The sequence below is a fragment of the Nymphaea colorata genome, chromosome 4, assembly GCF_008831285.2.
Source record: "Nymphaea colorata isolate Beijing-Zhang1983 chromosome 4, ASM883128v2, whole genome shotgun sequence".
Classification (NCBI taxonomy): Eukaryota; Viridiplantae; Streptophyta; class Magnoliopsida; order Nymphaeales; family Nymphaeaceae; genus Nymphaea; species Nymphaea colorata.
In genome coordinates this window covers 26,864,057-26,883,702 of record NC_045141.1, presented here as the reverse complement: position 1 = coordinate 26,883,702, position 19,646 = coordinate 26,864,057, and the positions used below count along the sequence as shown (strand labels likewise).

At 40.4% G+C, this 19,646-nt stretch overlaps 4 protein-coding genes across 4 annotated transcripts; 2 read left to right on the top strand and 2 right to left on the bottom strand.

Annotated features, from left to right (window-relative positions):
• Window positions 1-29: 29 nt before the first annotated feature.
• On the bottom strand, window positions 30-2,599 carry LOC116253666 (uncharacterized). Its single transcript, XM_031628600.2, has 5 exons — window positions 2,414-2,599; window positions 1,849-1,960; window positions 1,528-1,762; window positions 839-961; window positions 30-352 (listed from the first exon to the last, which is right to left on the bottom strand). Exons 1-5 carry the CDS (start codon window positions 2,491-2,493, stop codon window positions 219-221), a joined length of 684 nt encoding a protein of 227 aa, XP_031484460.1. The 5' UTR covers window positions 2,494-2,599; the 3' UTR covers window positions 30-218.
• A 2,164-nt stretch (window positions 2,600-4,763) lies between these two features.
• Window positions 4,764-7,324, top strand: LOC116252092 (F-box protein PP2-B11-like). Its single transcript, XM_031626149.2, has 3 exons — window positions 4,764-5,078; window positions 6,097-6,215; window positions 6,664-7,324. The coding sequence occupies exons 1-3, from the start codon at window positions 4,800-4,802 to the stop codon at window positions 7,127-7,129; spliced, it is 864 nt and encodes a 287-aa protein (XP_031482009.1). The 5' UTR covers window positions 4,764-4,799; the 3' UTR covers window positions 7,130-7,324.
• A 3,360-nt stretch (window positions 7,325-10,684) lies between these two features.
• LOC116253299 (F-box protein PP2-B11-like) lies at window positions 10,685-13,691 on the top strand. Its single transcript, XM_031628062.1, has 3 exons — window positions 10,685-10,963; window positions 11,943-12,061; window positions 13,077-13,691. Exons 1-3 carry the CDS (start codon window positions 10,685-10,687, stop codon window positions 13,519-13,521), a joined length of 843 nt encoding a protein of 280 aa, XP_031483922.1. The 3' UTR covers window positions 13,522-13,691.
• Window positions 13,692-14,862: 1,171 nt separating this feature from the next.
• On the bottom strand, window positions 14,863-19,141 carry LOC116253658 (uncharacterized protein At4g13200, chloroplastic). Its single transcript, XM_031628593.2, has 3 exons — window positions 18,805-19,141; window positions 17,700-17,854; window positions 14,863-15,222 (listed from the first exon to the last, which is right to left on the bottom strand). The coding sequence occupies exons 1-3, from the start codon at window positions 18,968-18,970 to the stop codon at window positions 15,073-15,075; spliced, it is 471 nt and encodes a 156-aa protein (XP_031484453.1). The 5' UTR covers window positions 18,971-19,141; the 3' UTR covers window positions 14,863-15,072.
• Between the last annotated feature and the right edge of the window lie 505 nt (window positions 19,142-19,646).

Genomic DNA, 19,646 nt, shown 5'->3' with positions numbered 1-19,646 from the left:
TGCGTTTTGTTTGAAGATAACCTTGAGCATGATGTGGAAGCTCGCACCTAAATTAGACAAAGGCAATGAATTTCACAGGGCAGCTGTGTCCTACTGGAATCATAAAGCAAGGTCCAACCTTATACGAGATATATTGTACCTGAATCTAGCAACTGAGACGTGCAGGTGCCTGATCGTTTGAAGATCAAAGCTCTGGTTTCAAAAAAGGAACTGTACAATCACAAATCTAGGTCTTGCCACTGCAATCCTCCCAAAGAGGTGGAGCCCATGCCTTCCCATGTTTCCTTAAAACCAACTTCCTCATTGTCCACTCCCTCCATGCCGGACTCCCACCATCCGTTGCCATTAGCATCTGAAATGGAATATATCTTAAAAACACAACTCTAAGAGAATGAAATGTGAGAATAGTTTCATTATGAAAGCGTTTCGCCTATTAAGAATTTTGCAGCCTCCAGGCTTTCTCGATCCTAGACTGGAAAGCAGTTTGGATTTAATGGATCTAATGGAACATATGGTCGTAGTGTGGATCGGTTAAACTTCAGGAAAAATTCAAAGCTCGCAAGCCTTGCGCTTGATGGCCTCCGGATGGGGATCTTAAATCCTACAATCCTCAGATCGGGGGTAAATACACCCCGCATCTGATGGCCCAGCTCCCTCAGCCAGTCAGCCTATTAGGATCAACCATGCTGCACAATTTACAACCAAGTTGCCAATCGGGAATAGGGGAATAGAATTTTCGTGAGACGAAATCTCGTTCCCTTAGTCCTACGGTGACTGAATCCGGAGATCAATGTCTGAAGTAACGACCAAAAAAAATTCCGAGTCTACTGATGCTTACAATGGTTGAAGTGCGATCCCGCCCTTGTCTTATTCACGAACTCTGAGATTCTTCTCTGCCTTGGCTTTGGATCATCGCCAAGCACAAAAATGGAGCCAGCAGCTGGAAGTTTCCTCCCTTCACCTACAACCAATTGGAAGCACAAAATAAAACAGAAACTAGCAAACCGCAAACGGGGCGAATTATGCCCGACCAGGACAACAAGAATTTCCTACCCTGAAATAAACATGCTGAAAAACTATAAACAAGATAAAATTTCAGAGTTCGGAGTACTGTCTTCCAAAAGCTACTAACCCACACACGCCCAGGACTCGAAATCTCTCCATCGTGGCTGTCTTGAAGATGTTAATAGTAGGAAAAACGATCCGGAGTCTATAAGGCTATTGATCTAGCTCCCCCTAGATGTAACTCGGAAGCAGCTAAACTCAAAGAGAGCCAGAACCATCCTTCGTCCAAAGTCGGAAACGCACGTCCAAACAGACTTCTGCAGACCAGTTGCACATAAAATGCAGGTCCTGAACTTTTGAAAAAATGTCACTAAACCGATCCATCACATGCTAAACTGGCCTGAGAAACTTCGAAATTGAAGTTTACCTACTGACAACCAACTCTAACTTCCTATTCCGAATTACCCATTTTCACGCTCAAAAGTTCCTAGAAAGTTCAATAAAGTGGTCTAGAAAATATACCTTCGGTCCTTGGTCTCTTTGTTTTCCTCAGATCCTGCTCATCTGCCCCAGCAAGTTCACAAATGAGATCAAGGTCTGAACTACGTATTGCTTCATCTTCATCAGCGGTCTTGCCGCCAACTCCAGAGCATCTAAAAGCACGACCATCAAGAAGAACACTCTGTCCTGCGACCTCAGTTTTTCCTGTCAATGATTTCGCTCGCCCACCTAGAGAAGGGAAACCGGCCTCCTTGCCCTAATCGAGATTTTTTACTTCTCAGGTTCGCTGCAGATACATAACCAACTACGGTAGATAATCGGACAAGTGGAAATAAAAAGCACCTGCATTGATTTCTGCGGCATCGTTTTGCTTATTTTTCTATCCAAAAATTCCGACAGAGATATGCTGGGCTTGGATATCTTGGTGCCCTGGTTTTCATTGACCTCTTTGCATCTGAAATCCAGAACGAGATCATTGAAAATAAATCTATCTTGACGGAAAGGACCACACCCTTCGGCTTAGCACTCGACTGGATATTTGACTATGAAACAAACGATGGATAACAATATTTGAAGGACAGAACCCGCAATCGCATCTTGAAAGAAAAGTATAGACGCAATAGTTACAAAGGGATCGCTTCCTTCCAGGTGCATATTTCCAACAATCAAACAAGAGACCTCCCAAACAGCGGGAAACTCACTGTTCAGAGGATCATTTCTCTAGAAATATCAGCTTAAAAATAGTTTTCGTTCTTTCTTTCCTCTTTTTTACGTGCAGTATGAGGAAACTTTGAGGGAAGAAGGCACAGAAGAAAAATAGGAAGCGGCACACCAACACAATCAGAAAATGATGAGAGGAAAAAATTGCACTAATAATAAACAGGAAGTGACAGGGGATTTGCAGGACCTGGAACTACGGTGGAAGATCGGCTGAAGGGGGCGTTGTCCGAACTGCCTGATTGGGCCCGTCGCCTCCTTTGCCTTCATCTCTCTATCGCTCTCAGTACCGGCAGATTCTGTGAGGTCGGCGGCAGAGAGACGGAAAAGTTCTGTTCCGTTCCGCTTTAGCTCTTTCTGGTGCAGTAAATTTGAGTTCCCGCCAGATTTGGGGATTTTCGTTTTCCTTCTTTTTCGAATTTTTTGCTTGGGGATGTTAGCGCGGGCCCGTGGGGCTGCAACGATGAATATCGGCAACTTTTTCAAAAATAGCGCGTTAATGTCAGAGTATATTGCTGCCTGCTAGCCCTGTATTTATCGGTCTAGATAAGAGAGACGTTTTAAAAAAATACCGCGTTAATCTCAGGGAATATTTTTGCGTGCAAGGCCCGTATTTATCGGTCCAGAGAAGAAGCAAAGATTTATGTGTCAATTCGCCTAATAGCCCAAGGCGGCTAAGCGTAGTGGAGCAGGCCTCACAAAACATGGATATTCATGACCTAATTAACTGTTTAAACACCATGATTAAGCAACAACCAGATATTTCACCTTTACCTTGAAATTTGACGGTTCGGACTTGGATCCAACTACAGAGTGTGAATGTCCTATTTTGGGTTACAATGAAACAAGATCCAAGCATTTACTATGTAAAGTGACAGATTCATATTCGAAATCAAGAAGTTAGATCGGACTTGCAGGATCTCTTAGAGCATACCTAGCTATGTGATGGTTCTAGCAAGTGGATTCATATTTGAATTCCAGAAGTTAGATCCAATAAGCAAGTTTACATCCAGTTAATATGAACGCAATACCTTTTTTTTTATTTTCATGGACTTTTTATAAATGTAGAAATTTGAATACAACTTTATATATGAATTCGGGTTCGAGTTAAGTTACTAACTGTTGACATCCTACAAAAGAATGACTCCAAATATTATTGTGACCCCACCATTTTCAAACCAAATCCAGATTCTACTAGAGTCCATATGATTCGGAGACGATGGTTGGTTTTGGGTCCAGGAATGGCATCATGGTAATATACTAAAGAAGGGCAGACTGAGAGTCATCTGCTTGAGGTTTTAGTGGGAGAGTGGGTTGTGTGCATCAGTCGGTGCACATATGCACCCCAAAAAGAAAAAAAGAAAAAAAATTGGGCATTTTAGAGATTCTTTTAAAAACAAAATTATTTTGAACTTTTACCTTTTTTATATGTATTTTTTTTTTAATCCTTACTGGAAAAAAGTTCTTTTTTTTATTTCTTTGTGCAGCAAGTGGTGCATAGAACTAACTTCACATTAGTGGTGGGCAGGGCAAGGGCAAGTATTTTCGGTCACGAGACTTTTTAAGAAGGGGCCGTTGGTCGCATTTTATGTTTGATATTTCTGGTTAACGTCCCTCTCTTTGTCAATTTTAGCTTACTTGAATTCCTAACAATGAACTGTGACAAATATCGAATGTTGCAAAAGATGAAGTGGCCATCACCCATGTGGACAAATATAACAATGTTTGGTGAGTTTTAACATCGTGACTGGCAGATATGCTTATACAGACAGTTTTCCTTTCTATATAACCAACGGGCCGTGTTAGAGAAAAATATTGAATAAAAAAAAGGGTACGAAAGAAATAAACCAAAATTCGACCCACATTCTTCTTATTGGTGAAGCAAACATTAAATAACAAGAGTTTGTCCGATTGACGACTCTAGTGAGCAGAGAACACGTTTCTTTATGTTTGCTTAGCTTAGAAGAAAGTAGAAATACTAGTGTGGAGTTTTATGGTAACGAGGTTGTGAAAATTTCGACTTAATGGGTTTGCTGTTATTAGCACCGAGGAGACAGTTTATTGTAGTTTCTGTTAGATATGCAACATCTCCAATTTATTCTAAGTTTTTGTTAGATACGCAACATTATTTTACATTTACTTTTATCTAATGAGCCTCAAACTCAATTAGATTATATTTTGTGCATAACATATTTTGTCAAGTATATTGGACCATCAACTAGGTACGCGATCCACCATGGCCGGGTATTGAATGATTGATCTTGTCAAATATTTACTGTTCAAAATTTTCAGTAGATAACACGTAAAAAATTGTTAAGAATTACTTTTTTAATTATAAAACTAATGCTTCGGTCAACCTTTTAATGGAGGAGTAAGTTGTTCCGGGTTTTCTTGCATTAATAAGAGAATCAATTACTTCAGAGTAAAAAAATCACGAGGCAAGGATGACTTTGGGAGACTACTGGTATTTTAATTAAAATGCCAAACCGCTATTTCAAAGTTAAGCGGACAACATTGTGCTGCTGAGTGCGGAGCTTCTATATAAAGTGGCGGTTGGAAAATTGGACGGAAAGAAGATGGAGAGATATGCGTCATCGACGTCGCTCCCCGACCTGCCGGAGAACTGCATCACCCACATCCTCTCCCTGACGACGCCAAGGGACGTCTGCCGGTCGTCGGCTGTCTCATCGAGCTTCCTCTCGGCTGCTTCCTCCGACTACGTCTGGGAGAGGATGTTGCCGCCGGACATCCATCAACTGCTCTCCCGGGTCAGTCGTCCCATCCCTTTCTCCTCCAAGAAAGAGCTCTTCTTCGGCCTCTGCTCCTCCCCTCTAATCATAGACTTCGATCGAAAGGTGTGTTTGTGCTCTCTTTAGATACTACTTTAAATTTTCGCTAATACTTTTAAATCGTTTATTGTTATCTGAAATTTTAGCCCAAATTCTGGTGGCATAAGCTTAAATTTGGACGTCTTTTATTTACTCGTCTGTGCTAATCGCATAATATAAGCAGTTAAATGAAAGAGATGAACTTGGTAGCATTTTTTCTGTCATGCTTCTTCCATTTAACTGCTGGTAACTGGTAGGTCTTCTGACTTGCTAACGAAGAAGAAGCTGCCGACTGGGGATGAATCAACGGGCGGAAGCCGCTGTACCTAGCCGTCAAATTTATGGTAGACTGTTGAGGCCTTCTGTGTGAATGCAAATGCCAGAAAGCTCAGGGATAGAGTCCACCAGCCTCGCCCTCCACGAATAGGCGATGGCTAAGCGGTTTAAGCACACGGTCCCAATTGTGGCGGGCGAACCGATAATCATATGTAGATTTTAAGGTCTAGACACTTAGAATTTATGTAAACTGCAAAGAATCTGGTTAACATTTTATTACTTATGTTGTTTTGACCCAATTAGTGCACAGGACCTTTCATTTGACAAAATATATCTGTTTCTGTTTTTTCACAAGATTTTTTTTTTATTTCGCAAAACTGATACACTTTTGTCATCAATTTTTTACACATGTAATATATATATATATACACAACTTCCAGTTTTCGAGATTCAACTATATAAATGAAAGAAAAATGTTTAACATAATTTGTCAGCACAAACAAAATTGTTGAAAAACAGAGGCTAAGGGGATTCAGGTCTCACTCGGGCGATGGGTCTCCTACCGCTTAGCGAGATCCTCGCACATTCGATGTGATTGAATCCGGCTTTTGGCTGTTTTTTGGAATATCTCTAAGAAAGTAATAATCATATACACTTCTTTTCTTCCAAGTAGTAAGAGTGGTATATTTTGAAGTTCCATTTTCATTTCCCACTAGGAGCTATATTAGGAAATTGATGCCACAAGACCCTTTTTATCCTGTAAATACAGAGTTTCTCACTGGACAGATCAAGCGGCAAGAAATGCTTCATGCTATCTGCGAGAGAATTGACTATCATTTGGAGCGATCACGAACAATACTGGAGGTGGATTAACCTGCCTGAATCGAGGTATGCATCACTCAGAAATTTTCGGATTTCTTTTTTCATTTAATTTTTCGCATTACAAAATGGTATGGACTGGAGGGACATTCTGCTTTATGGCACTCACCGCTTCATGCCATTTTCATCAACAACTATACGCGCTACTGGTTTCTTTTTTCGTTAATAAGTTGTTAGATGCTTTAGAAATTTTTCTTTACTTATTAATGACTTACAACAGAATTAGAAAAATATAATGTTTGGCCAACTTCATGTTTTCTTAGCGTAGCAAAATAGAAGAAAAATGGAACACCAGATGCATCTAAATGGTTAGAATAGATCAAGAAACTTAAATTAGAGTCCCACAGCCGGAGAGAAATGGGTCTATCTTCTTGTCAGCGTAAACCCTGTTCTAATTGAGAATGACAACAGTTCTTAGGAATTTGTTCTCATTAGGCACCCTGTGTAACGTCTGCAGGTTCCCCGAGGTAGCTGAGCTCTTGAACGTCTGCTGGTTGGACATCAGTGGCAAAATCTCAGTCGCCGACCTTTCGCCGTCCACACGGTATGCAGCATATTTCGTGTTCAAACACACGAACAGTTCATATGGTTTGGATTTGTCTCCCGCCAAGCTTTCCATTAGAGTGAATGACAGCCCTCAGGTACTCTCCGAGCATGAGGCGTTCATCCACCCAGAGAATGCCGTTGCCAGGAGCCGCAGGTCCCGGCGAGGAGCCGCTGGGTTCCGATGGCGAGCCACCGAGTCCCCGCCGCGGAGTGCTCTCTGCCCAAGGAAGGGTTACGGTGAGTGGATGGAGGTTGAGGTTGGGGAGTTCTTCACTGATGATGAGGGTGGGGAAGCGGATTTCAGTTTGATGCAGACTGCTGGGCAATGGAAAAGCGGGATGCTACTCGAGGGACTTGAAATAAGGCCCAAATACTAGGGAAGCATGTTCACCACCACCCTCCGTCTTCATGCCCATCTGCACGTTTACAGAGGCTCTGGTTGTTTTGGCATTTATTTTACAAGCTTGTGGAATACGCTGGCCGTGAGACGTTTTGAAATGTGAATTGGTACAAGTTCCATATAGGCTTTGATTCTTATAATGAATTAAACTAAATAAAGATTTGTTCGCTCATGGAGTCCGTCGACTTCCAATGAAGTAAAAAAGGGTGGGATACCAGTGCCCGAGAATCGCCTGTGTTTTTTGAAATAGGACGCCATAGCCAGATGGCTTCCTACTTCCTAATCGGCACATAAGCGGACCTAACTAATTGAACAAGCTACAATCCTTGATGCATAACAGCGATCTTCTGCGGTCAAATCTTGCATCTCTTTATGGCTGTGAGTTGCATACGGGGCCTATCAGGTGGAATCACATAAGAAAACAAGGCAAACTTGTTCACAGTACTGAAGGAGGAGGTCCGTAGGTCAATTGGATAAATGATTTTGAACCATGGGAGTGTAGATGATGTATATGAATTGGGATGGTCTGTTAATAGTTTTGTTTTTCTTCTTTGGCTAATGGGGACCCATGTTCATGAGCTTCTGGGTTTAGTTGCTGGTGTATTTTCAGGGATAGATGCGTTTAATTTTTTTTTTCCCACCTTGGACACATATCTCGTATGAAATAATTAGGAGAGCTCCTCCCATGCAGATGCCTTTCATTGGAGGTGCATGCTGAACAGTAACGCACAATAAATCTCCTGAGCAAAAGGCATCTTTCATTGTTGGTGTGACAATCTGGAGTCAACTGTACGTACCCGTTCCTAGAAACACTTTTCTTTCTTTTTCCCCTTTCTTTCTGTTTAGAGACACACAGAACATGAAGGGTACGAAGCAGGAAAACAAAATGGTAGATGGGAAGATACTTGCAACTTTTCATATAGGCTTTTTAGCATCCGAAGATGGACTTGTGCGATTTTCGTTGCCTGAAGATGCTGTCATTGACTTGGTCTCTGATGCCTGCCCTGCCATGCTTCACGGGCAGCTTTTCTCTTTAGTCTTTTTTGCTCTCTCCAATCCTTCCTCCTGCATGGATCACTTCTACTGTTTCAGTGAATTCTCTGAAATTGAAAATTGAGCATCGTGATAATATCATGCCCCAGAAAAGGGACATGCAAAATCCCCAATAGCATGTGCATAAGGATGAGGACTGAGCTCAGAAACATAAGAGAGGCAATGAAAAACGAACAAGAATTCCCTTACTTGTGGCACTTTTAAAGGTCATTGTACACTCAGCACCAATCACTTTTGAGATTTGGATGTGTGCATCAACTTCTAAGTGGAACTTATGCTAATATTCTTCAGGAAAAAGAAAAGCTAATTGAGCCCCTTGCAATTACGGTCTGGCCTATACAGGTTCCGTGTTTTGTTAGATTGATTTAGTGATACTTTATCCAAACATGAACCACTGTGGCATAAGCAGTTCCTTACAAAACAAAGACCCAGAACATTAGCAATCTACTACTTAATGGGGGTAGGAACTAGATGAAAACAGAGACCACAGTGGCCCTCAAAACCAGCCTGTTGCAATTCATCACAGGCAATTTCAAGGGATTGCGCTGCAAATTGCAAAAGCCATCACGTGATTACAAATAATATGCTCGGACAATTTCTAAATCATGCAAAAAACTGCAGGCTGCAATGTTACTGTGGCACAAATACCTCCAGTGCATTAGTGGGATCACTTATACCATCTAGATTGTAAGAACTCCTAAACACAAAGAAACCATCGTGCAAAATAAGCCCATTAATAGATTTTATAAAACTATCCAGAATCTCAACTAAACCAGGCAGTCCATGAAGAGAGTTCTTATGCCTGTCAATGGTTCAAAATTGGGTTGCCAAGCAGCTGACTAGCCATTTACTGGAACAAGAATTCTAAAAATCGTGTTTCAGCGAGCAGGATGCAATCAATATGCACATACAGGCATCTAACCGTTTCTGCGTCTCAGCTTGAGAATCTGAGATATCAAAACGTTAATACAGCATATGTCATGCTAAGGCCTTTGCTTCACAAATGCCTGTTGCCCATCTTAGGATACATGTTTTTAGTTCCACAAAAAGCTTTCCACTGTAAACTCAATGGAAGATGACAATGCAAGTAACCACCGTGAAAAATCTAGTAACCCTAGTGACAATTGAAAATGCTTTGGCAATCTGATAGAATCTTTAAAAGACAATTGAATAATTCAATTTGTCAAAATTTGAATACGAATTTATGCACTTTATATCTGAATTTGGCTTCAAGTTAAATTACTAAAATGTGAATATTTGGATACTGTAAGAGTTATATCTAACTTGAATCCAATCCCTTGACATCCCTAAATCAATATACACAAAACAAGGAAGCTATGAAAGTACATATGGCCCAAATATTAGTGTGACCCACCATTTTCATACTAAATCCTGACTCTAGCGATATGAATTGGAGCCAATTCCAAGCAACTCCCCCCGTCATGGAAGGAGCCTTTGGTCGCATTTTATTTTTATATTTCTGTCTTTGGTCCCTCTCTTCATTAATTTAGCCGACTTGAATTCCTCTTTCAAACCATGTCAGAAAAGGACAGCCACAAGCCATGTGAGGCGAGTCTTATGGTCATGGCTGGCAGAGAGGCTGGTGTAAAGAATTTCTTTTATGAGTAAGAAATTTTTTGTTAAAGCATGCTAATAATAAATTTTAATTTTTTAAAAGGCATTAACATATAAGTTAATGAAAAAATTTGTTCTGAAGTATCAATATAAAAATAAGTATTTGTTGTGACTTCATGTAGGCAATTGCCCACACTGGATTCCGCCCATGCAATAAAACCTTTTCGCCACTGCCTCCGCCCTGCAATGAACCTTATTAGAGATGGACGTTGATGAAAAAAGCGTGTGAAAGAAACAGTCGGCCCCCATTCTTAATGGTGAAGCAAACTTTAGGTCCTCACGACTCGAACGAGCTCGTCTCTTTCAGTTAATTACCTAGCTGAGAAGAAAGCAGGTAGAAATTTTATTCTGTAGTTTTATTGTATTGAGATTGTGCATGTTATAAATGTGGATCCAACCATAATGCTTAAACATACATGGACTGTTATTAGCGTTGAGGAGACAGCTTTTCATAATTTTCTTAGATATGCAATGTTATTTTACTTTTACCGTTATCTACTTCGAATTGAATTGCATTATATATCTTTTTAAGTTGCCTATTTACTTTATGTTTGTTGGATTATTATATATATAATATTTAGATGTTTTCTCTTTTAAATATTTTATTTATTTTTATTAATATTATAAAAATTTTGTTAATTTGATCTTAAATTGTTGCTTCAAGGGTTTGAGGTTTGTGTCTTACCTCATGATAAAAAGTCACAAGACAAGGATGACTCTCGGAGACTCTGGTAACAAGATAACGTTTTTTTAATTAAGAAGGTAGAGCACCCAACGTTGTCCCGTATATCCGCTGTTTCTATATAAGAAGGCCGCTGGGGAGTTTGGACTAGACGGAAGGAAGATGATGAGTTCGTCGTCGTTGACGTCGATCCCCGACCTGCCGGAGAACTCCATCGCTTACATCCTGTCCCTGACGACGCCGAGAGACGTATGCCGGTCGTCGGCCGTCTCATCCACCTTCCTCTTAGCTGCTTCCTCAGACTACGTCTGGGAGAGGATGTTGCCGCCGGACATCCATCAACTGCTCTCCCGGGTCAGTCGTCCCATTCACTTCTCCTCCAATAAAGAGCTCTTCTTCGGCCTCTGTTCCTCCCCTCTAACCATAGACTTGGATCGAAAGGTGTGCCTTTCTCTCTTTTTAGACTGCATCTATCGATTTGGGTAATATTTTTTAAATCATTTGGTGTTGTCTAAAATTTTTGCCAAACTTTGTGGTGGCATAAGCTTAAGATTTGAACTATTGTTGCACCCTTACCTTAAGTTTATTCCAAATTTGAAGTGAATGTGGTAGATTTTTTTTTTTTTTTTTAAGCAGCTTGGCAGTCCATGCAACAATAAACTAAGCTTGGACACTAGGCCTGGTCGCTGGTGGATACCTAGTATTCAGCCCAACTCGGGCCTTAAAAAAAAATGACATTCCATTTTATATATAATTATAATATTTATTATAAGTAACTATATTTATATATTATTTTATATTTAAAAATATATATTTTTAATTTAATCGAGCGAACTCAAGTTTTAAAGTGTTGGGCCGAGATCGAACCCTTTTGGGTGTCGATCAGCCCCAACCCGATTCCTTCCTTATCGCCTGAGGGCGGCCCCGCACGCCCAATGAAAGGTAAAGGTCAACGCTTCAAAGAAACCCTCGTCTTGGACACAACGCGGGCGAGGAGTCCGCAGGTCGGCGTTGTTCCTGTCCGCACCAGATCCGACTGCGCCTGTGGCGATCCCCGTCTCCGTCCTGCCTAAGAAAATGAGGCTCTGCCTGGTCGCTCTATCTTGCGCGGAGGGTTCCTGGTGGCCCTGTTCTGATGATTCACCAGTTTCCCAATCTCCGGTGGTCTCTGCTTTTTCAGAAGATAACTGGCCACTGGGTTTTTCTACTCCCCCAAACAAACTAACCAGCGCATTAAAGTTGAATTGGAAATGAAAGAAAAAGTTTCCCTTCCACCCTATTCCAGGAAACTTTTGCTGGATAAAAAACTTTTTGATTTTTTTTTTCTAGGACACTAAAAGAAAATAATTATTTACATTTTTCACTTGAAACTGTATTGAGAAATTGATGCCATAAGATCCTTTCTATCTTGTGAATACAGAGTTTCTCATTGGACAGATCAAGTGGCAAGAAATGCTTCATGCTGTCTGCGAGAGAGCTGAGTATCAGCTGGGGCGACGACGAACGATACTGGAGGTGGATTAACCTGCCCGAATCTAGGTACGCATCACTCAAAATTGCTAGGATTTTTTGTCCATTTAATTTATGGCATTACAAAACGCTACATACGGGAGGAACTTACTGCTTCTTGTCATTTTCATCAACAACTATACTCACTACGGGTTTCTTTCCTTGTTAATTATTTGTTAGATGGTTTAGCAATTTTCTGTATTTAGAGTTTTGTAAAAAAAAACATTTAGAAAAGTACAGTGTCTAGAAAACTTTGTATTTTCTTAAGAGTAGCAATACAAGAAAAAGAAAAAATGCACACTTCGTTATCTCTCTTGGTCATTTGTGCGGATTTTCTAACACGAAACTTTTGAGAAAGAAGGTGAAAGTTGTGTTGGTCTTGGTTCTTGGTACCAGACCTGCGGACTAATTTGATGTTTGATGCCTCTGATTTGAAATCCTCAGAATTTGAGAACTGTGTATTTAAGATCACACCCTCTCTCTTCGATTTCAAATCTGATTGTTCTCAATGCACCTAGGCAAAATAAGGGTGGATCGTAGTTTTGATCTAAGACTCCTAGTTTGAAGAACTAGAAATTTTACCATGGATTTTTTTTTTTTGTCATATCATCTCAGAAACATACGACATCAGATCCATAGATTTCAAATCTAAAACAGTTTAAAAGACCAATAGAATCGATTCAAAGGTCAATCTATTAATATTTTCATATGGGTGTAAAGAATTGGCAGAAGCCATATTACATGTTAATAGATCAAATGGGAAGATGTCATTTAAACCCTGCGTGGCCTTGATGATATGCAATGTTTTCATTTAATGTTGTATTATTCATGATTTACGAGCACATGCATATATCTAAATTTTTATTTGTGTTTCTTCTTACTTTTTGAAGGTTTTTTTTATACATACTAGATACATCTAATTGATTAGAATAGAGCAAGAAACTCAAATTGAAGTTCCACGGTGAGAGAAATCGATCTCTCTTTATTGTCATCGTAAGCCCTATTAGGAATCATTCTCATTGAGCATCACGCGTAACGTCTGCAGGTTCCCAGAGGTAGCGGAGCTCTTGTTCGTCTGGTGGTTGAGCATCAGTGGCAGAATCTCAACCGCCGATCTTTCGCCGTCAACCCGGTATGCAGCATATTTCGTGTTCAAACACACGAATAATTCATACGGTTTCGATTCGCTTCCTGCCAGGCTTTCCATTAGAATGAATGACAGCCCTCACGTCTCCGAGCACGAGGCGTTCATCCACCCAGAGAATGCCGCTGCCAGGGACCGCAGGTTCCGGCGGCGGCGGCGGGGGCGGGGGCGGGGGCCGCGGAGTGCTCTGTGGCCAAGAGAGGGTTACGGTGAGTGGATGGAGGTCAAGGTTGGGGAGTTCTTCACAGATGATGAGGGTGGAGAACTGGAGTTCAGTTTAATGGAGACTCGGCAGCAGAAAAGTGGGATGCTACTCGAGGGACTTGAAATAAGGCCTACAAACTAAGAAAGCATTTACACCACCCTCCTGCCTTTATGCCTATCTTCTTGTTGACAGAGGTTCTGCCTGTTTTCGCATTTATTTTACCGGGGCCGATCAGACGTCTTGATATGTGAATTGGTACAACTACCATGTAGGCTTTGAATCTTATAATGAATTAAAGAAATAATGGTTCTCTTGTGGAGTCGGTGGATTTCCAGTGAAGAAAAAGGATGTCATGCCGGTGATCCTGAATCGCCTCTGTTTCTAGAAATAGGGCGTCGTAGCTAGATGGCTTCTTAATCAGCCATAACCAGTTCAACACCAAGCTGCTCGTATCAGCTTCACACATTTCGCTCCTTGAACTAACTCAAAATCTCTTAAGTTCGATGAAGTTTTAGAGTTTCACAGCTACAAACCTTATGCGATGACGACAAATGGTGTTCTATTTTTCCCCTGTTTTTACGACGCAGTCGCATAAGAGGGATAACCGCGGGAGTTAATGAAGTTCTGCATTTTCATCTTGTAAACTAACCTCTGTCTTCGCTTACTACGTCTTTGTTTCATCTGAACCCGACCAATTTCCACCCCTTGATGCCTCCACTACCAAAGGATAAAACTAGACACTGTTGATGTGTACGCCCGTGGGCTTGCAAATCAGATGTTTTGGATACCTACCTAGACACATTTGGTTAAATGCTATTCAATGCTACCATATTTGGTTAAATGCTATTCAATGTGAAGAAGGTCATTTGTGCAACGGCCCGGTCCACTCCCAACCCCAGTCTCACATTCAGCTCGGGCGCTTGGTCGGCGAATTAGTAAGACAGCCAATCGCTTATCAACTAGCTTTTAAATCCTTAAAAATTTTTTACAATCTTATATATGGAACTAAGCTTTGCAAAATAAAATGTTACAATCCACTTCCAGGCACCTGCATCAGCATGTGTAAGACCCAAAGTCTAAGTGTCACTAGGCTTGCCTTTATTTGATTGATTCCAACTTATCCCTTACCAGTTTCGATTTTACCTTTAAAAAGAGTATGAAGGAAGGCAATCAATCATTTAACAACCACCGTTATAAGATCCCTAAGTCTACAACTGAGCTTTTCAAAGAAGGCACTTCAGTTAGAAGTAGCAGAAGCCATGTAAGGTGGCAAACAGGTCAAACAGCTGCATTTTCTCGAGCTGTTTCCCAACACTTTAGTTTAACTAATGTCGCACCAAGATGAAAAACTGAACTAGAAGACTAACATAAATTATCGATTGAAATACACGATTGACCCTTGCCCTTTCAATGCATTCGTTGGATAACAGAAATCTTTTCGCTGTCAAATCTAGCATCTCTTTATGGCTGTGAGGTGCATACTGAACAGTAACGCGGAATAAATCTCTTGAGAACGCAAAAGGTATCTTTCATTGTTTATGTGACGATCTGGAATGAACTATACATACACGTTCCTAGAAGACCCTTTCTTTCTTTTCCTTTTTTGTTTTTTTCCCTCTTTAGAGACAAACAGAACATGAAGGACACGGAGTAGGAAAACAAAATGGTAGATGGGCAGGAACATCCAACTTTTCATATAGGCTTAGTAGCATCAGAAGATGGACTTGTGGGGTTTCCGTTGCCTGAAGATGCTGTCAGTGACTTGGTCTCTGATGCCTGCCCTGCCATGGCTTCACGAGCAGCTTTCTCTTTAGCCTTTTTTGCTCTCTCCAATACTTCTTCCTGCATGGATCACTTACCAGTATTTCAGTGAATTCTCTGAAATTAAAAATTATGCATAGTATCACCAACATAAATAATGACATGCCCTAGGAAAGCGAAATGCAATAACCCGAATAGCATGTGCATAAAGATGAGAATTGAGCTCGACAACATAAGAGAGGCAATCAATTTTGTCACATTAACAGTTCAAGCTGATCGCCAAGTGATCAGATAACTTTGAGCATCGGGACTGCATACAAACTGGAAAAAGGAACATGAATTCCCTTCCTTGAGGCACTTACAAAGGTCATTGTGCATTCAGCACTAATCACTTGGGATTTGGATGTGTCTAACTGAAATTTATGCTAATCTTCAGTAAAAAGAAAGGTAAATGAGCCACTACTTATTGGGGTAGGAACTCTATGAAAACAAAGACCACATTGTGGCTATTCCTCACTAGAGATGCTAGATGATACCAAGATAAACAAACTCAGCAATACGGCATGAACGAGTAGCCCTAAAAACCATCCTGTTGCACTTTATCACAGGCAATTTCAAGGGATAGCACTCCAAATTGAAAAGCCATCACGAGATTGCAAATAACATGCTTGGACAGTTTCTAAATCATGCAAAAACAGCAGCTGAGCTAAGAATGTTACTGTGACACAAATTCCTCCAGTGCATCATTATCTAGATTGTAAGAACACCAAACCACAAGGAAACCGTCATACAAAGATAAGCCCATTAACAGATTTCATAAAACCATCCAAAATCTCAACTAAACCAGGCAGCTCATGAAGAGAGATCATATGCCTATAAACGATTCAAAATTGGGATTCCAAAAAGCTGACTAGCCATTTACTGGAACAAAAATTCTAAAGATAAATGTTTTTGTGAGCAGGACACAATCAATATGCATATATAATCAGTACTACGTCTCAGCTTGAGAATCGGAGATATCAAAACATTAATACATCATATGCCATGCTAAGACCCTGGCTTCACAAATGCATGTTGTACATCTTAGTATACAAGTTTTTAGTTCCACAAAAAATTTTCCACCTGTAAACTCCCAATCGAAGATGGTAATGCAAGACACCACCATGAAAAATCTAGTAACCCTAGTGACAATTGAAAAGGCCTTGGCAATCTGACAGCATCCACAGGCTGCTATAATTCAAATGATAATATGTAGTAAAGGTCATGGACTGACAGATATCATTAGATTAGAAATTGTAAGACCAGATCAGCTTGAAGTTCTCCAACATCAAGTTGAAAAAGAATATTGGCCATAAAAAGCTTCAGAAAACCTTCTAAATTACAAAAGGAATGCTATTGGTTTTATTGCTTGTAGCAGAATAAAGATAAAGAAGGTTTTATCTTTTCATTAACATGCCATTATTTATAAACTCCATAGAAAGAGGCAAAACCAATTTGGTAGTTGAAGCAACCGTTTCTAATTCATGCATTCCAACATTTAATAATCATTCCAAGCGACCATCTTTTCTCCTTTTTAACATCACAAAATGCCAGACCAGAGTGAAGCATACGACTTTATCAGAAGCAAGCTAATCAACTCAGGCAGATGGCTTGCATATAGTGTGGCACACATCTCTTTCTGTGGCACCAGCCTTAAAGCATGTTTCTTTGCAGCTCTGCTACCATCATATGAAACAGTCATAATTTAGGAACCTTTCTGCCTCTTAAGTTGTCAACATCTGAGAAGGAGATTATGTAGGAATGGGTTAATTGGGATTGAATACAGTTCAAATAGGTGTGGATGATTACAACCGTGTCATAATCTTGATTACTCTTTTATCATTTTTGTGATCTATTCAGCTGGAAGACTAGGAGCTGGACATAGACCTCAGATGGTAGAACCGTCATCTGTACAATCTTCAAATCTTGACTGACTTGAACTATCAGCGGCAAGTAAGTTGGTCTAATGGTGGTTTGATAAAAGAAATCATGGGAACGGCCTAAACTCAAGAATTTACATTATGTAGGTAAAAGACAGTTCTCAGAACTGCCGATTGCTAAGCTTTACCAATTTAACTAGGAATAATTAATATGTGATCTGGTAAAGCCTCTCAATTAACTGTCTTTCATCCAAGAGGGAAGAAAGACATCTTGCACGTTGTAGGTCAGAAATTATGATTGAACTTGCATGAAATCTCTGCTAACATTTTTCATTGTCAAAAAAAGTACTTCAAAAATCCTTGCACTGGCCAAGCCCCACCAGTGATGAGTAATGGAACTATGGTTATTCCACAAATGAAGTGATTTATAAAGGAATAAACAATGGAGAAAGAATTTCAAATGTTTGGAGGCAATCACGTCTTCTTTGAAAAGCGAAACAATGTCCATAAATAAAAACCAAAAGAAAACGGCAGAAGGTAATATGTGTGTGTGCATGTGTACATAAAACGGACGCCCACTTGTTAACTACAATCTAGAAGCTTCTAAGCATGGAACGTGTTCTAAATTACGTCACTTACCTGGAAATCCTGAACCTGTTTTTGTTGTTCAGCTTGCCACTGACCAATAACACTCAGAAATTCTCCAACCGTTGATTCAACCCGCTCAGTAAGCAACTCTGCGAAAGCCTTTCCAAGGAAAAATGCATCTAAAACAGCTTTGCTATCATCTTCACCTGCACAATACCCACGCTATTATGCTAGAAAAAGGCACTATTGCATGGAATTGTCGTACCTATGATTCCCATGTTCGAGCTACAGGCTATGTAGAAGCAATCTGAAAAGGAAACGAACAAAGAAGACTGGCATAGCTACAAGCTTCTAATCCTATACTTTCGTTGAGGGTGAGGCAATGTCGTCAGACTTGATTTGCGAACCCAAATTATTTTCTCAAAAAAATCGGAAGATTGGTCCTTAACCTGACCCATTTAAATTCGTACACTGTAAGTGATTTAAACCCCGATAATAGAAAAAAATACCAAAATTAAAATGTCTAAACTCTAAACAAAATTGAAACTTTACACAATTGGGCATGCAGACTGTGTCGTCCAAAAAAATGCCCAAATTATTATTTGGTACCTAGAAAGAAAAATCTGAACCGATTCAGCAAGATTATGTCAAAACTCGTTGCAGTAATTAAGCATAAGCAGGGATTCACGAATACAATCCAATCCGCTGATCTTTGAGAGGGTTGGTGAAGCCCGTTCCCCATTCCCTCCGTTTAGGTCATAGAAGATGTGAGAAGTCCGCCCAGACTGCATTCGTCTTGTCCAGGCTGGTATAAGAAAGAGTATAGTGCCATAGCAAATAGGATGAAAGCCCACGCAGGGTTTTCTGAATCCAGTAAGCCTTCATTCGAGTTAATGAAGAAGGTAGTTTCGACCGTTAATCAGCAATGGATATAACAACTTATGTGCCTTCTCCCAGTCCAGTGACCGTGAAGCACTAGATACTGACGGAGTAGCCAACAGATATTTTAGCTTTGATAATCACGACTGGGTTGAAAAGGATATACAATTCTAAATTTAGACCCACTGTAGCCATAAATCCATGGCGCCGTTTCGACGAAAGCATGTAAATCGAGAACAACACAATCCCGAAGCATGAGGAGAGACAGAGAGAGTACCGGCATTAGGCGATTGGCAGCGGATGCATTGGACTCTCGCTCTTGTTGCGTTTGTGGTTGAGGCGAACAGGACGTGAGGTCGAGGCGGATGTGTCGTCGGAAAACATCGGAAAGACGATTTCGGCTGAGGGGAGAGAAGGTAACCGCAGCCTGAAATCGCGCCCATTCTTTCCCGCACCCCGGGTATTCGCGCTCTTCGCCTCACCCGCTCGTTTTGAAGGCGGTTTATCACATGCCTTCTTGATCCTCTTTTTTCCTTTTCCAACTAATTTTTCCCAGCCTTTCTCTTGGTTCGCCGATCACAGAACTTTCCGTACGGTCTGGTGCAAGGTCATTTTGCAGAAATAATAACAACATCGTATTAAATAAGACACTTCTAGTGTTTTTCAAAATTTTGAAACCATGGTATCTTATATATATAGATATGTGGTAGAGGGAGATCCAGAGAGTGGCTAAAGTCTCTCAATTTTTTTTCCTTTATTCTGTTAGAAAACTGATTTGAGATTTGAGTGGAAATGAATCGTGCATCCACCGTTTGCAATTTAGATGAGTCACTCTTATAAGCAACAAACTGACGGCTGAAGTTTCATCAGCTCACCAATCCCACCACTTACAATATGCCCTTCGAGACAAACAATATAAAAGGTGTTCATAAATATCCCAATTTGAGCCAAGTTCAACTTTGTGACTTTGCTGCCAAACTTTCCTATTATTTGTTTTAGCATCCTAAATTTTTTCTTCCTCAAAAAATGTATTCGGGATTGAAAATTTTTCTAATTCGTCAGCGCGCAAATTCATGTTGCAACCAAATCTTTTGCATCTTGTTGTAAAATAAATGCAAT

Coding starts and splice junctions, on each gene's coding strand:
- LOC116253666 (XM_031628600.2), bottom strand. CDS start 2,493: ATGAAGGCAAAGGAGGCGACGGGCCCAATCAGGCAGTTCGGACAACGC. Junction 962..1,527: donor AAAGAGACCAAGGACCGAAG/GTATATTTTCTA, acceptor AATTGGTTGTAG/GTGAAGGGAGGAAACTTCCA. Junction 353..838: donor GGGATCGCACTTCAACCATT/GTAAGCATCAGT, acceptor ATTCCATTTCAG/ATGCTAATGGCAACGGATGG.
- LOC116252092 (XM_031626149.2), top strand. CDS start 4,800: ATGGAGAGATATGCGTCATCGACGTCGCTCCCCGACCTGCCGGAGAAC. Junction 5,079..6,096: donor TCATAGACTTCGATCGAAAG/GTGTGTTTGTGC, acceptor CTGTAAATACAG/AGTTTCTCACTGGACAGATC. Junction 6,216..6,663: donor ATTAACCTGCCTGAATCGAG/GTATGCATCACT, acceptor TAACGTCTGCAG/GTTCCCCGAGGTAGCTGAGC.
- LOC116253299 (XM_031628062.1), top strand. CDS start 10,685: ATGATGAGTTCGTCGTCGTTGACGTCGATCCCCGACCTGCCGGAGAAC. Junction 10,964..11,942: donor CCATAGACTTGGATCGAAAG/GTGTGCCTTTCT, acceptor TTGTGAATACAG/AGTTTCTCATTGGACAGATC. Junction 12,062..13,076: donor ATTAACCTGCCCGAATCTAG/GTACGCATCACT, acceptor TAACGTCTGCAG/GTTCCCAGAGGTAGCGGAGC.
- LOC116253658 (XM_031628593.2), bottom strand. CDS start 18,970: ATGGGCGCGATTTCAGGCTGCGGTTACCTTCTCTCCCCTCAGCCGAAA. Junction 17,855..18,804: donor CTGCCAATCGCCTAATGCCG/GTACTCTCTCTG, acceptor GGTATTGTGCAG/GTGAAGATGATAGCAAAGCT. Junction 15,223..17,699: donor AACAGGTTCAGGATTTCCAG/GTAAGTGACGTA, acceptor TGATCCATGCAG/GAAGAAGTATTGGAGAGAGC.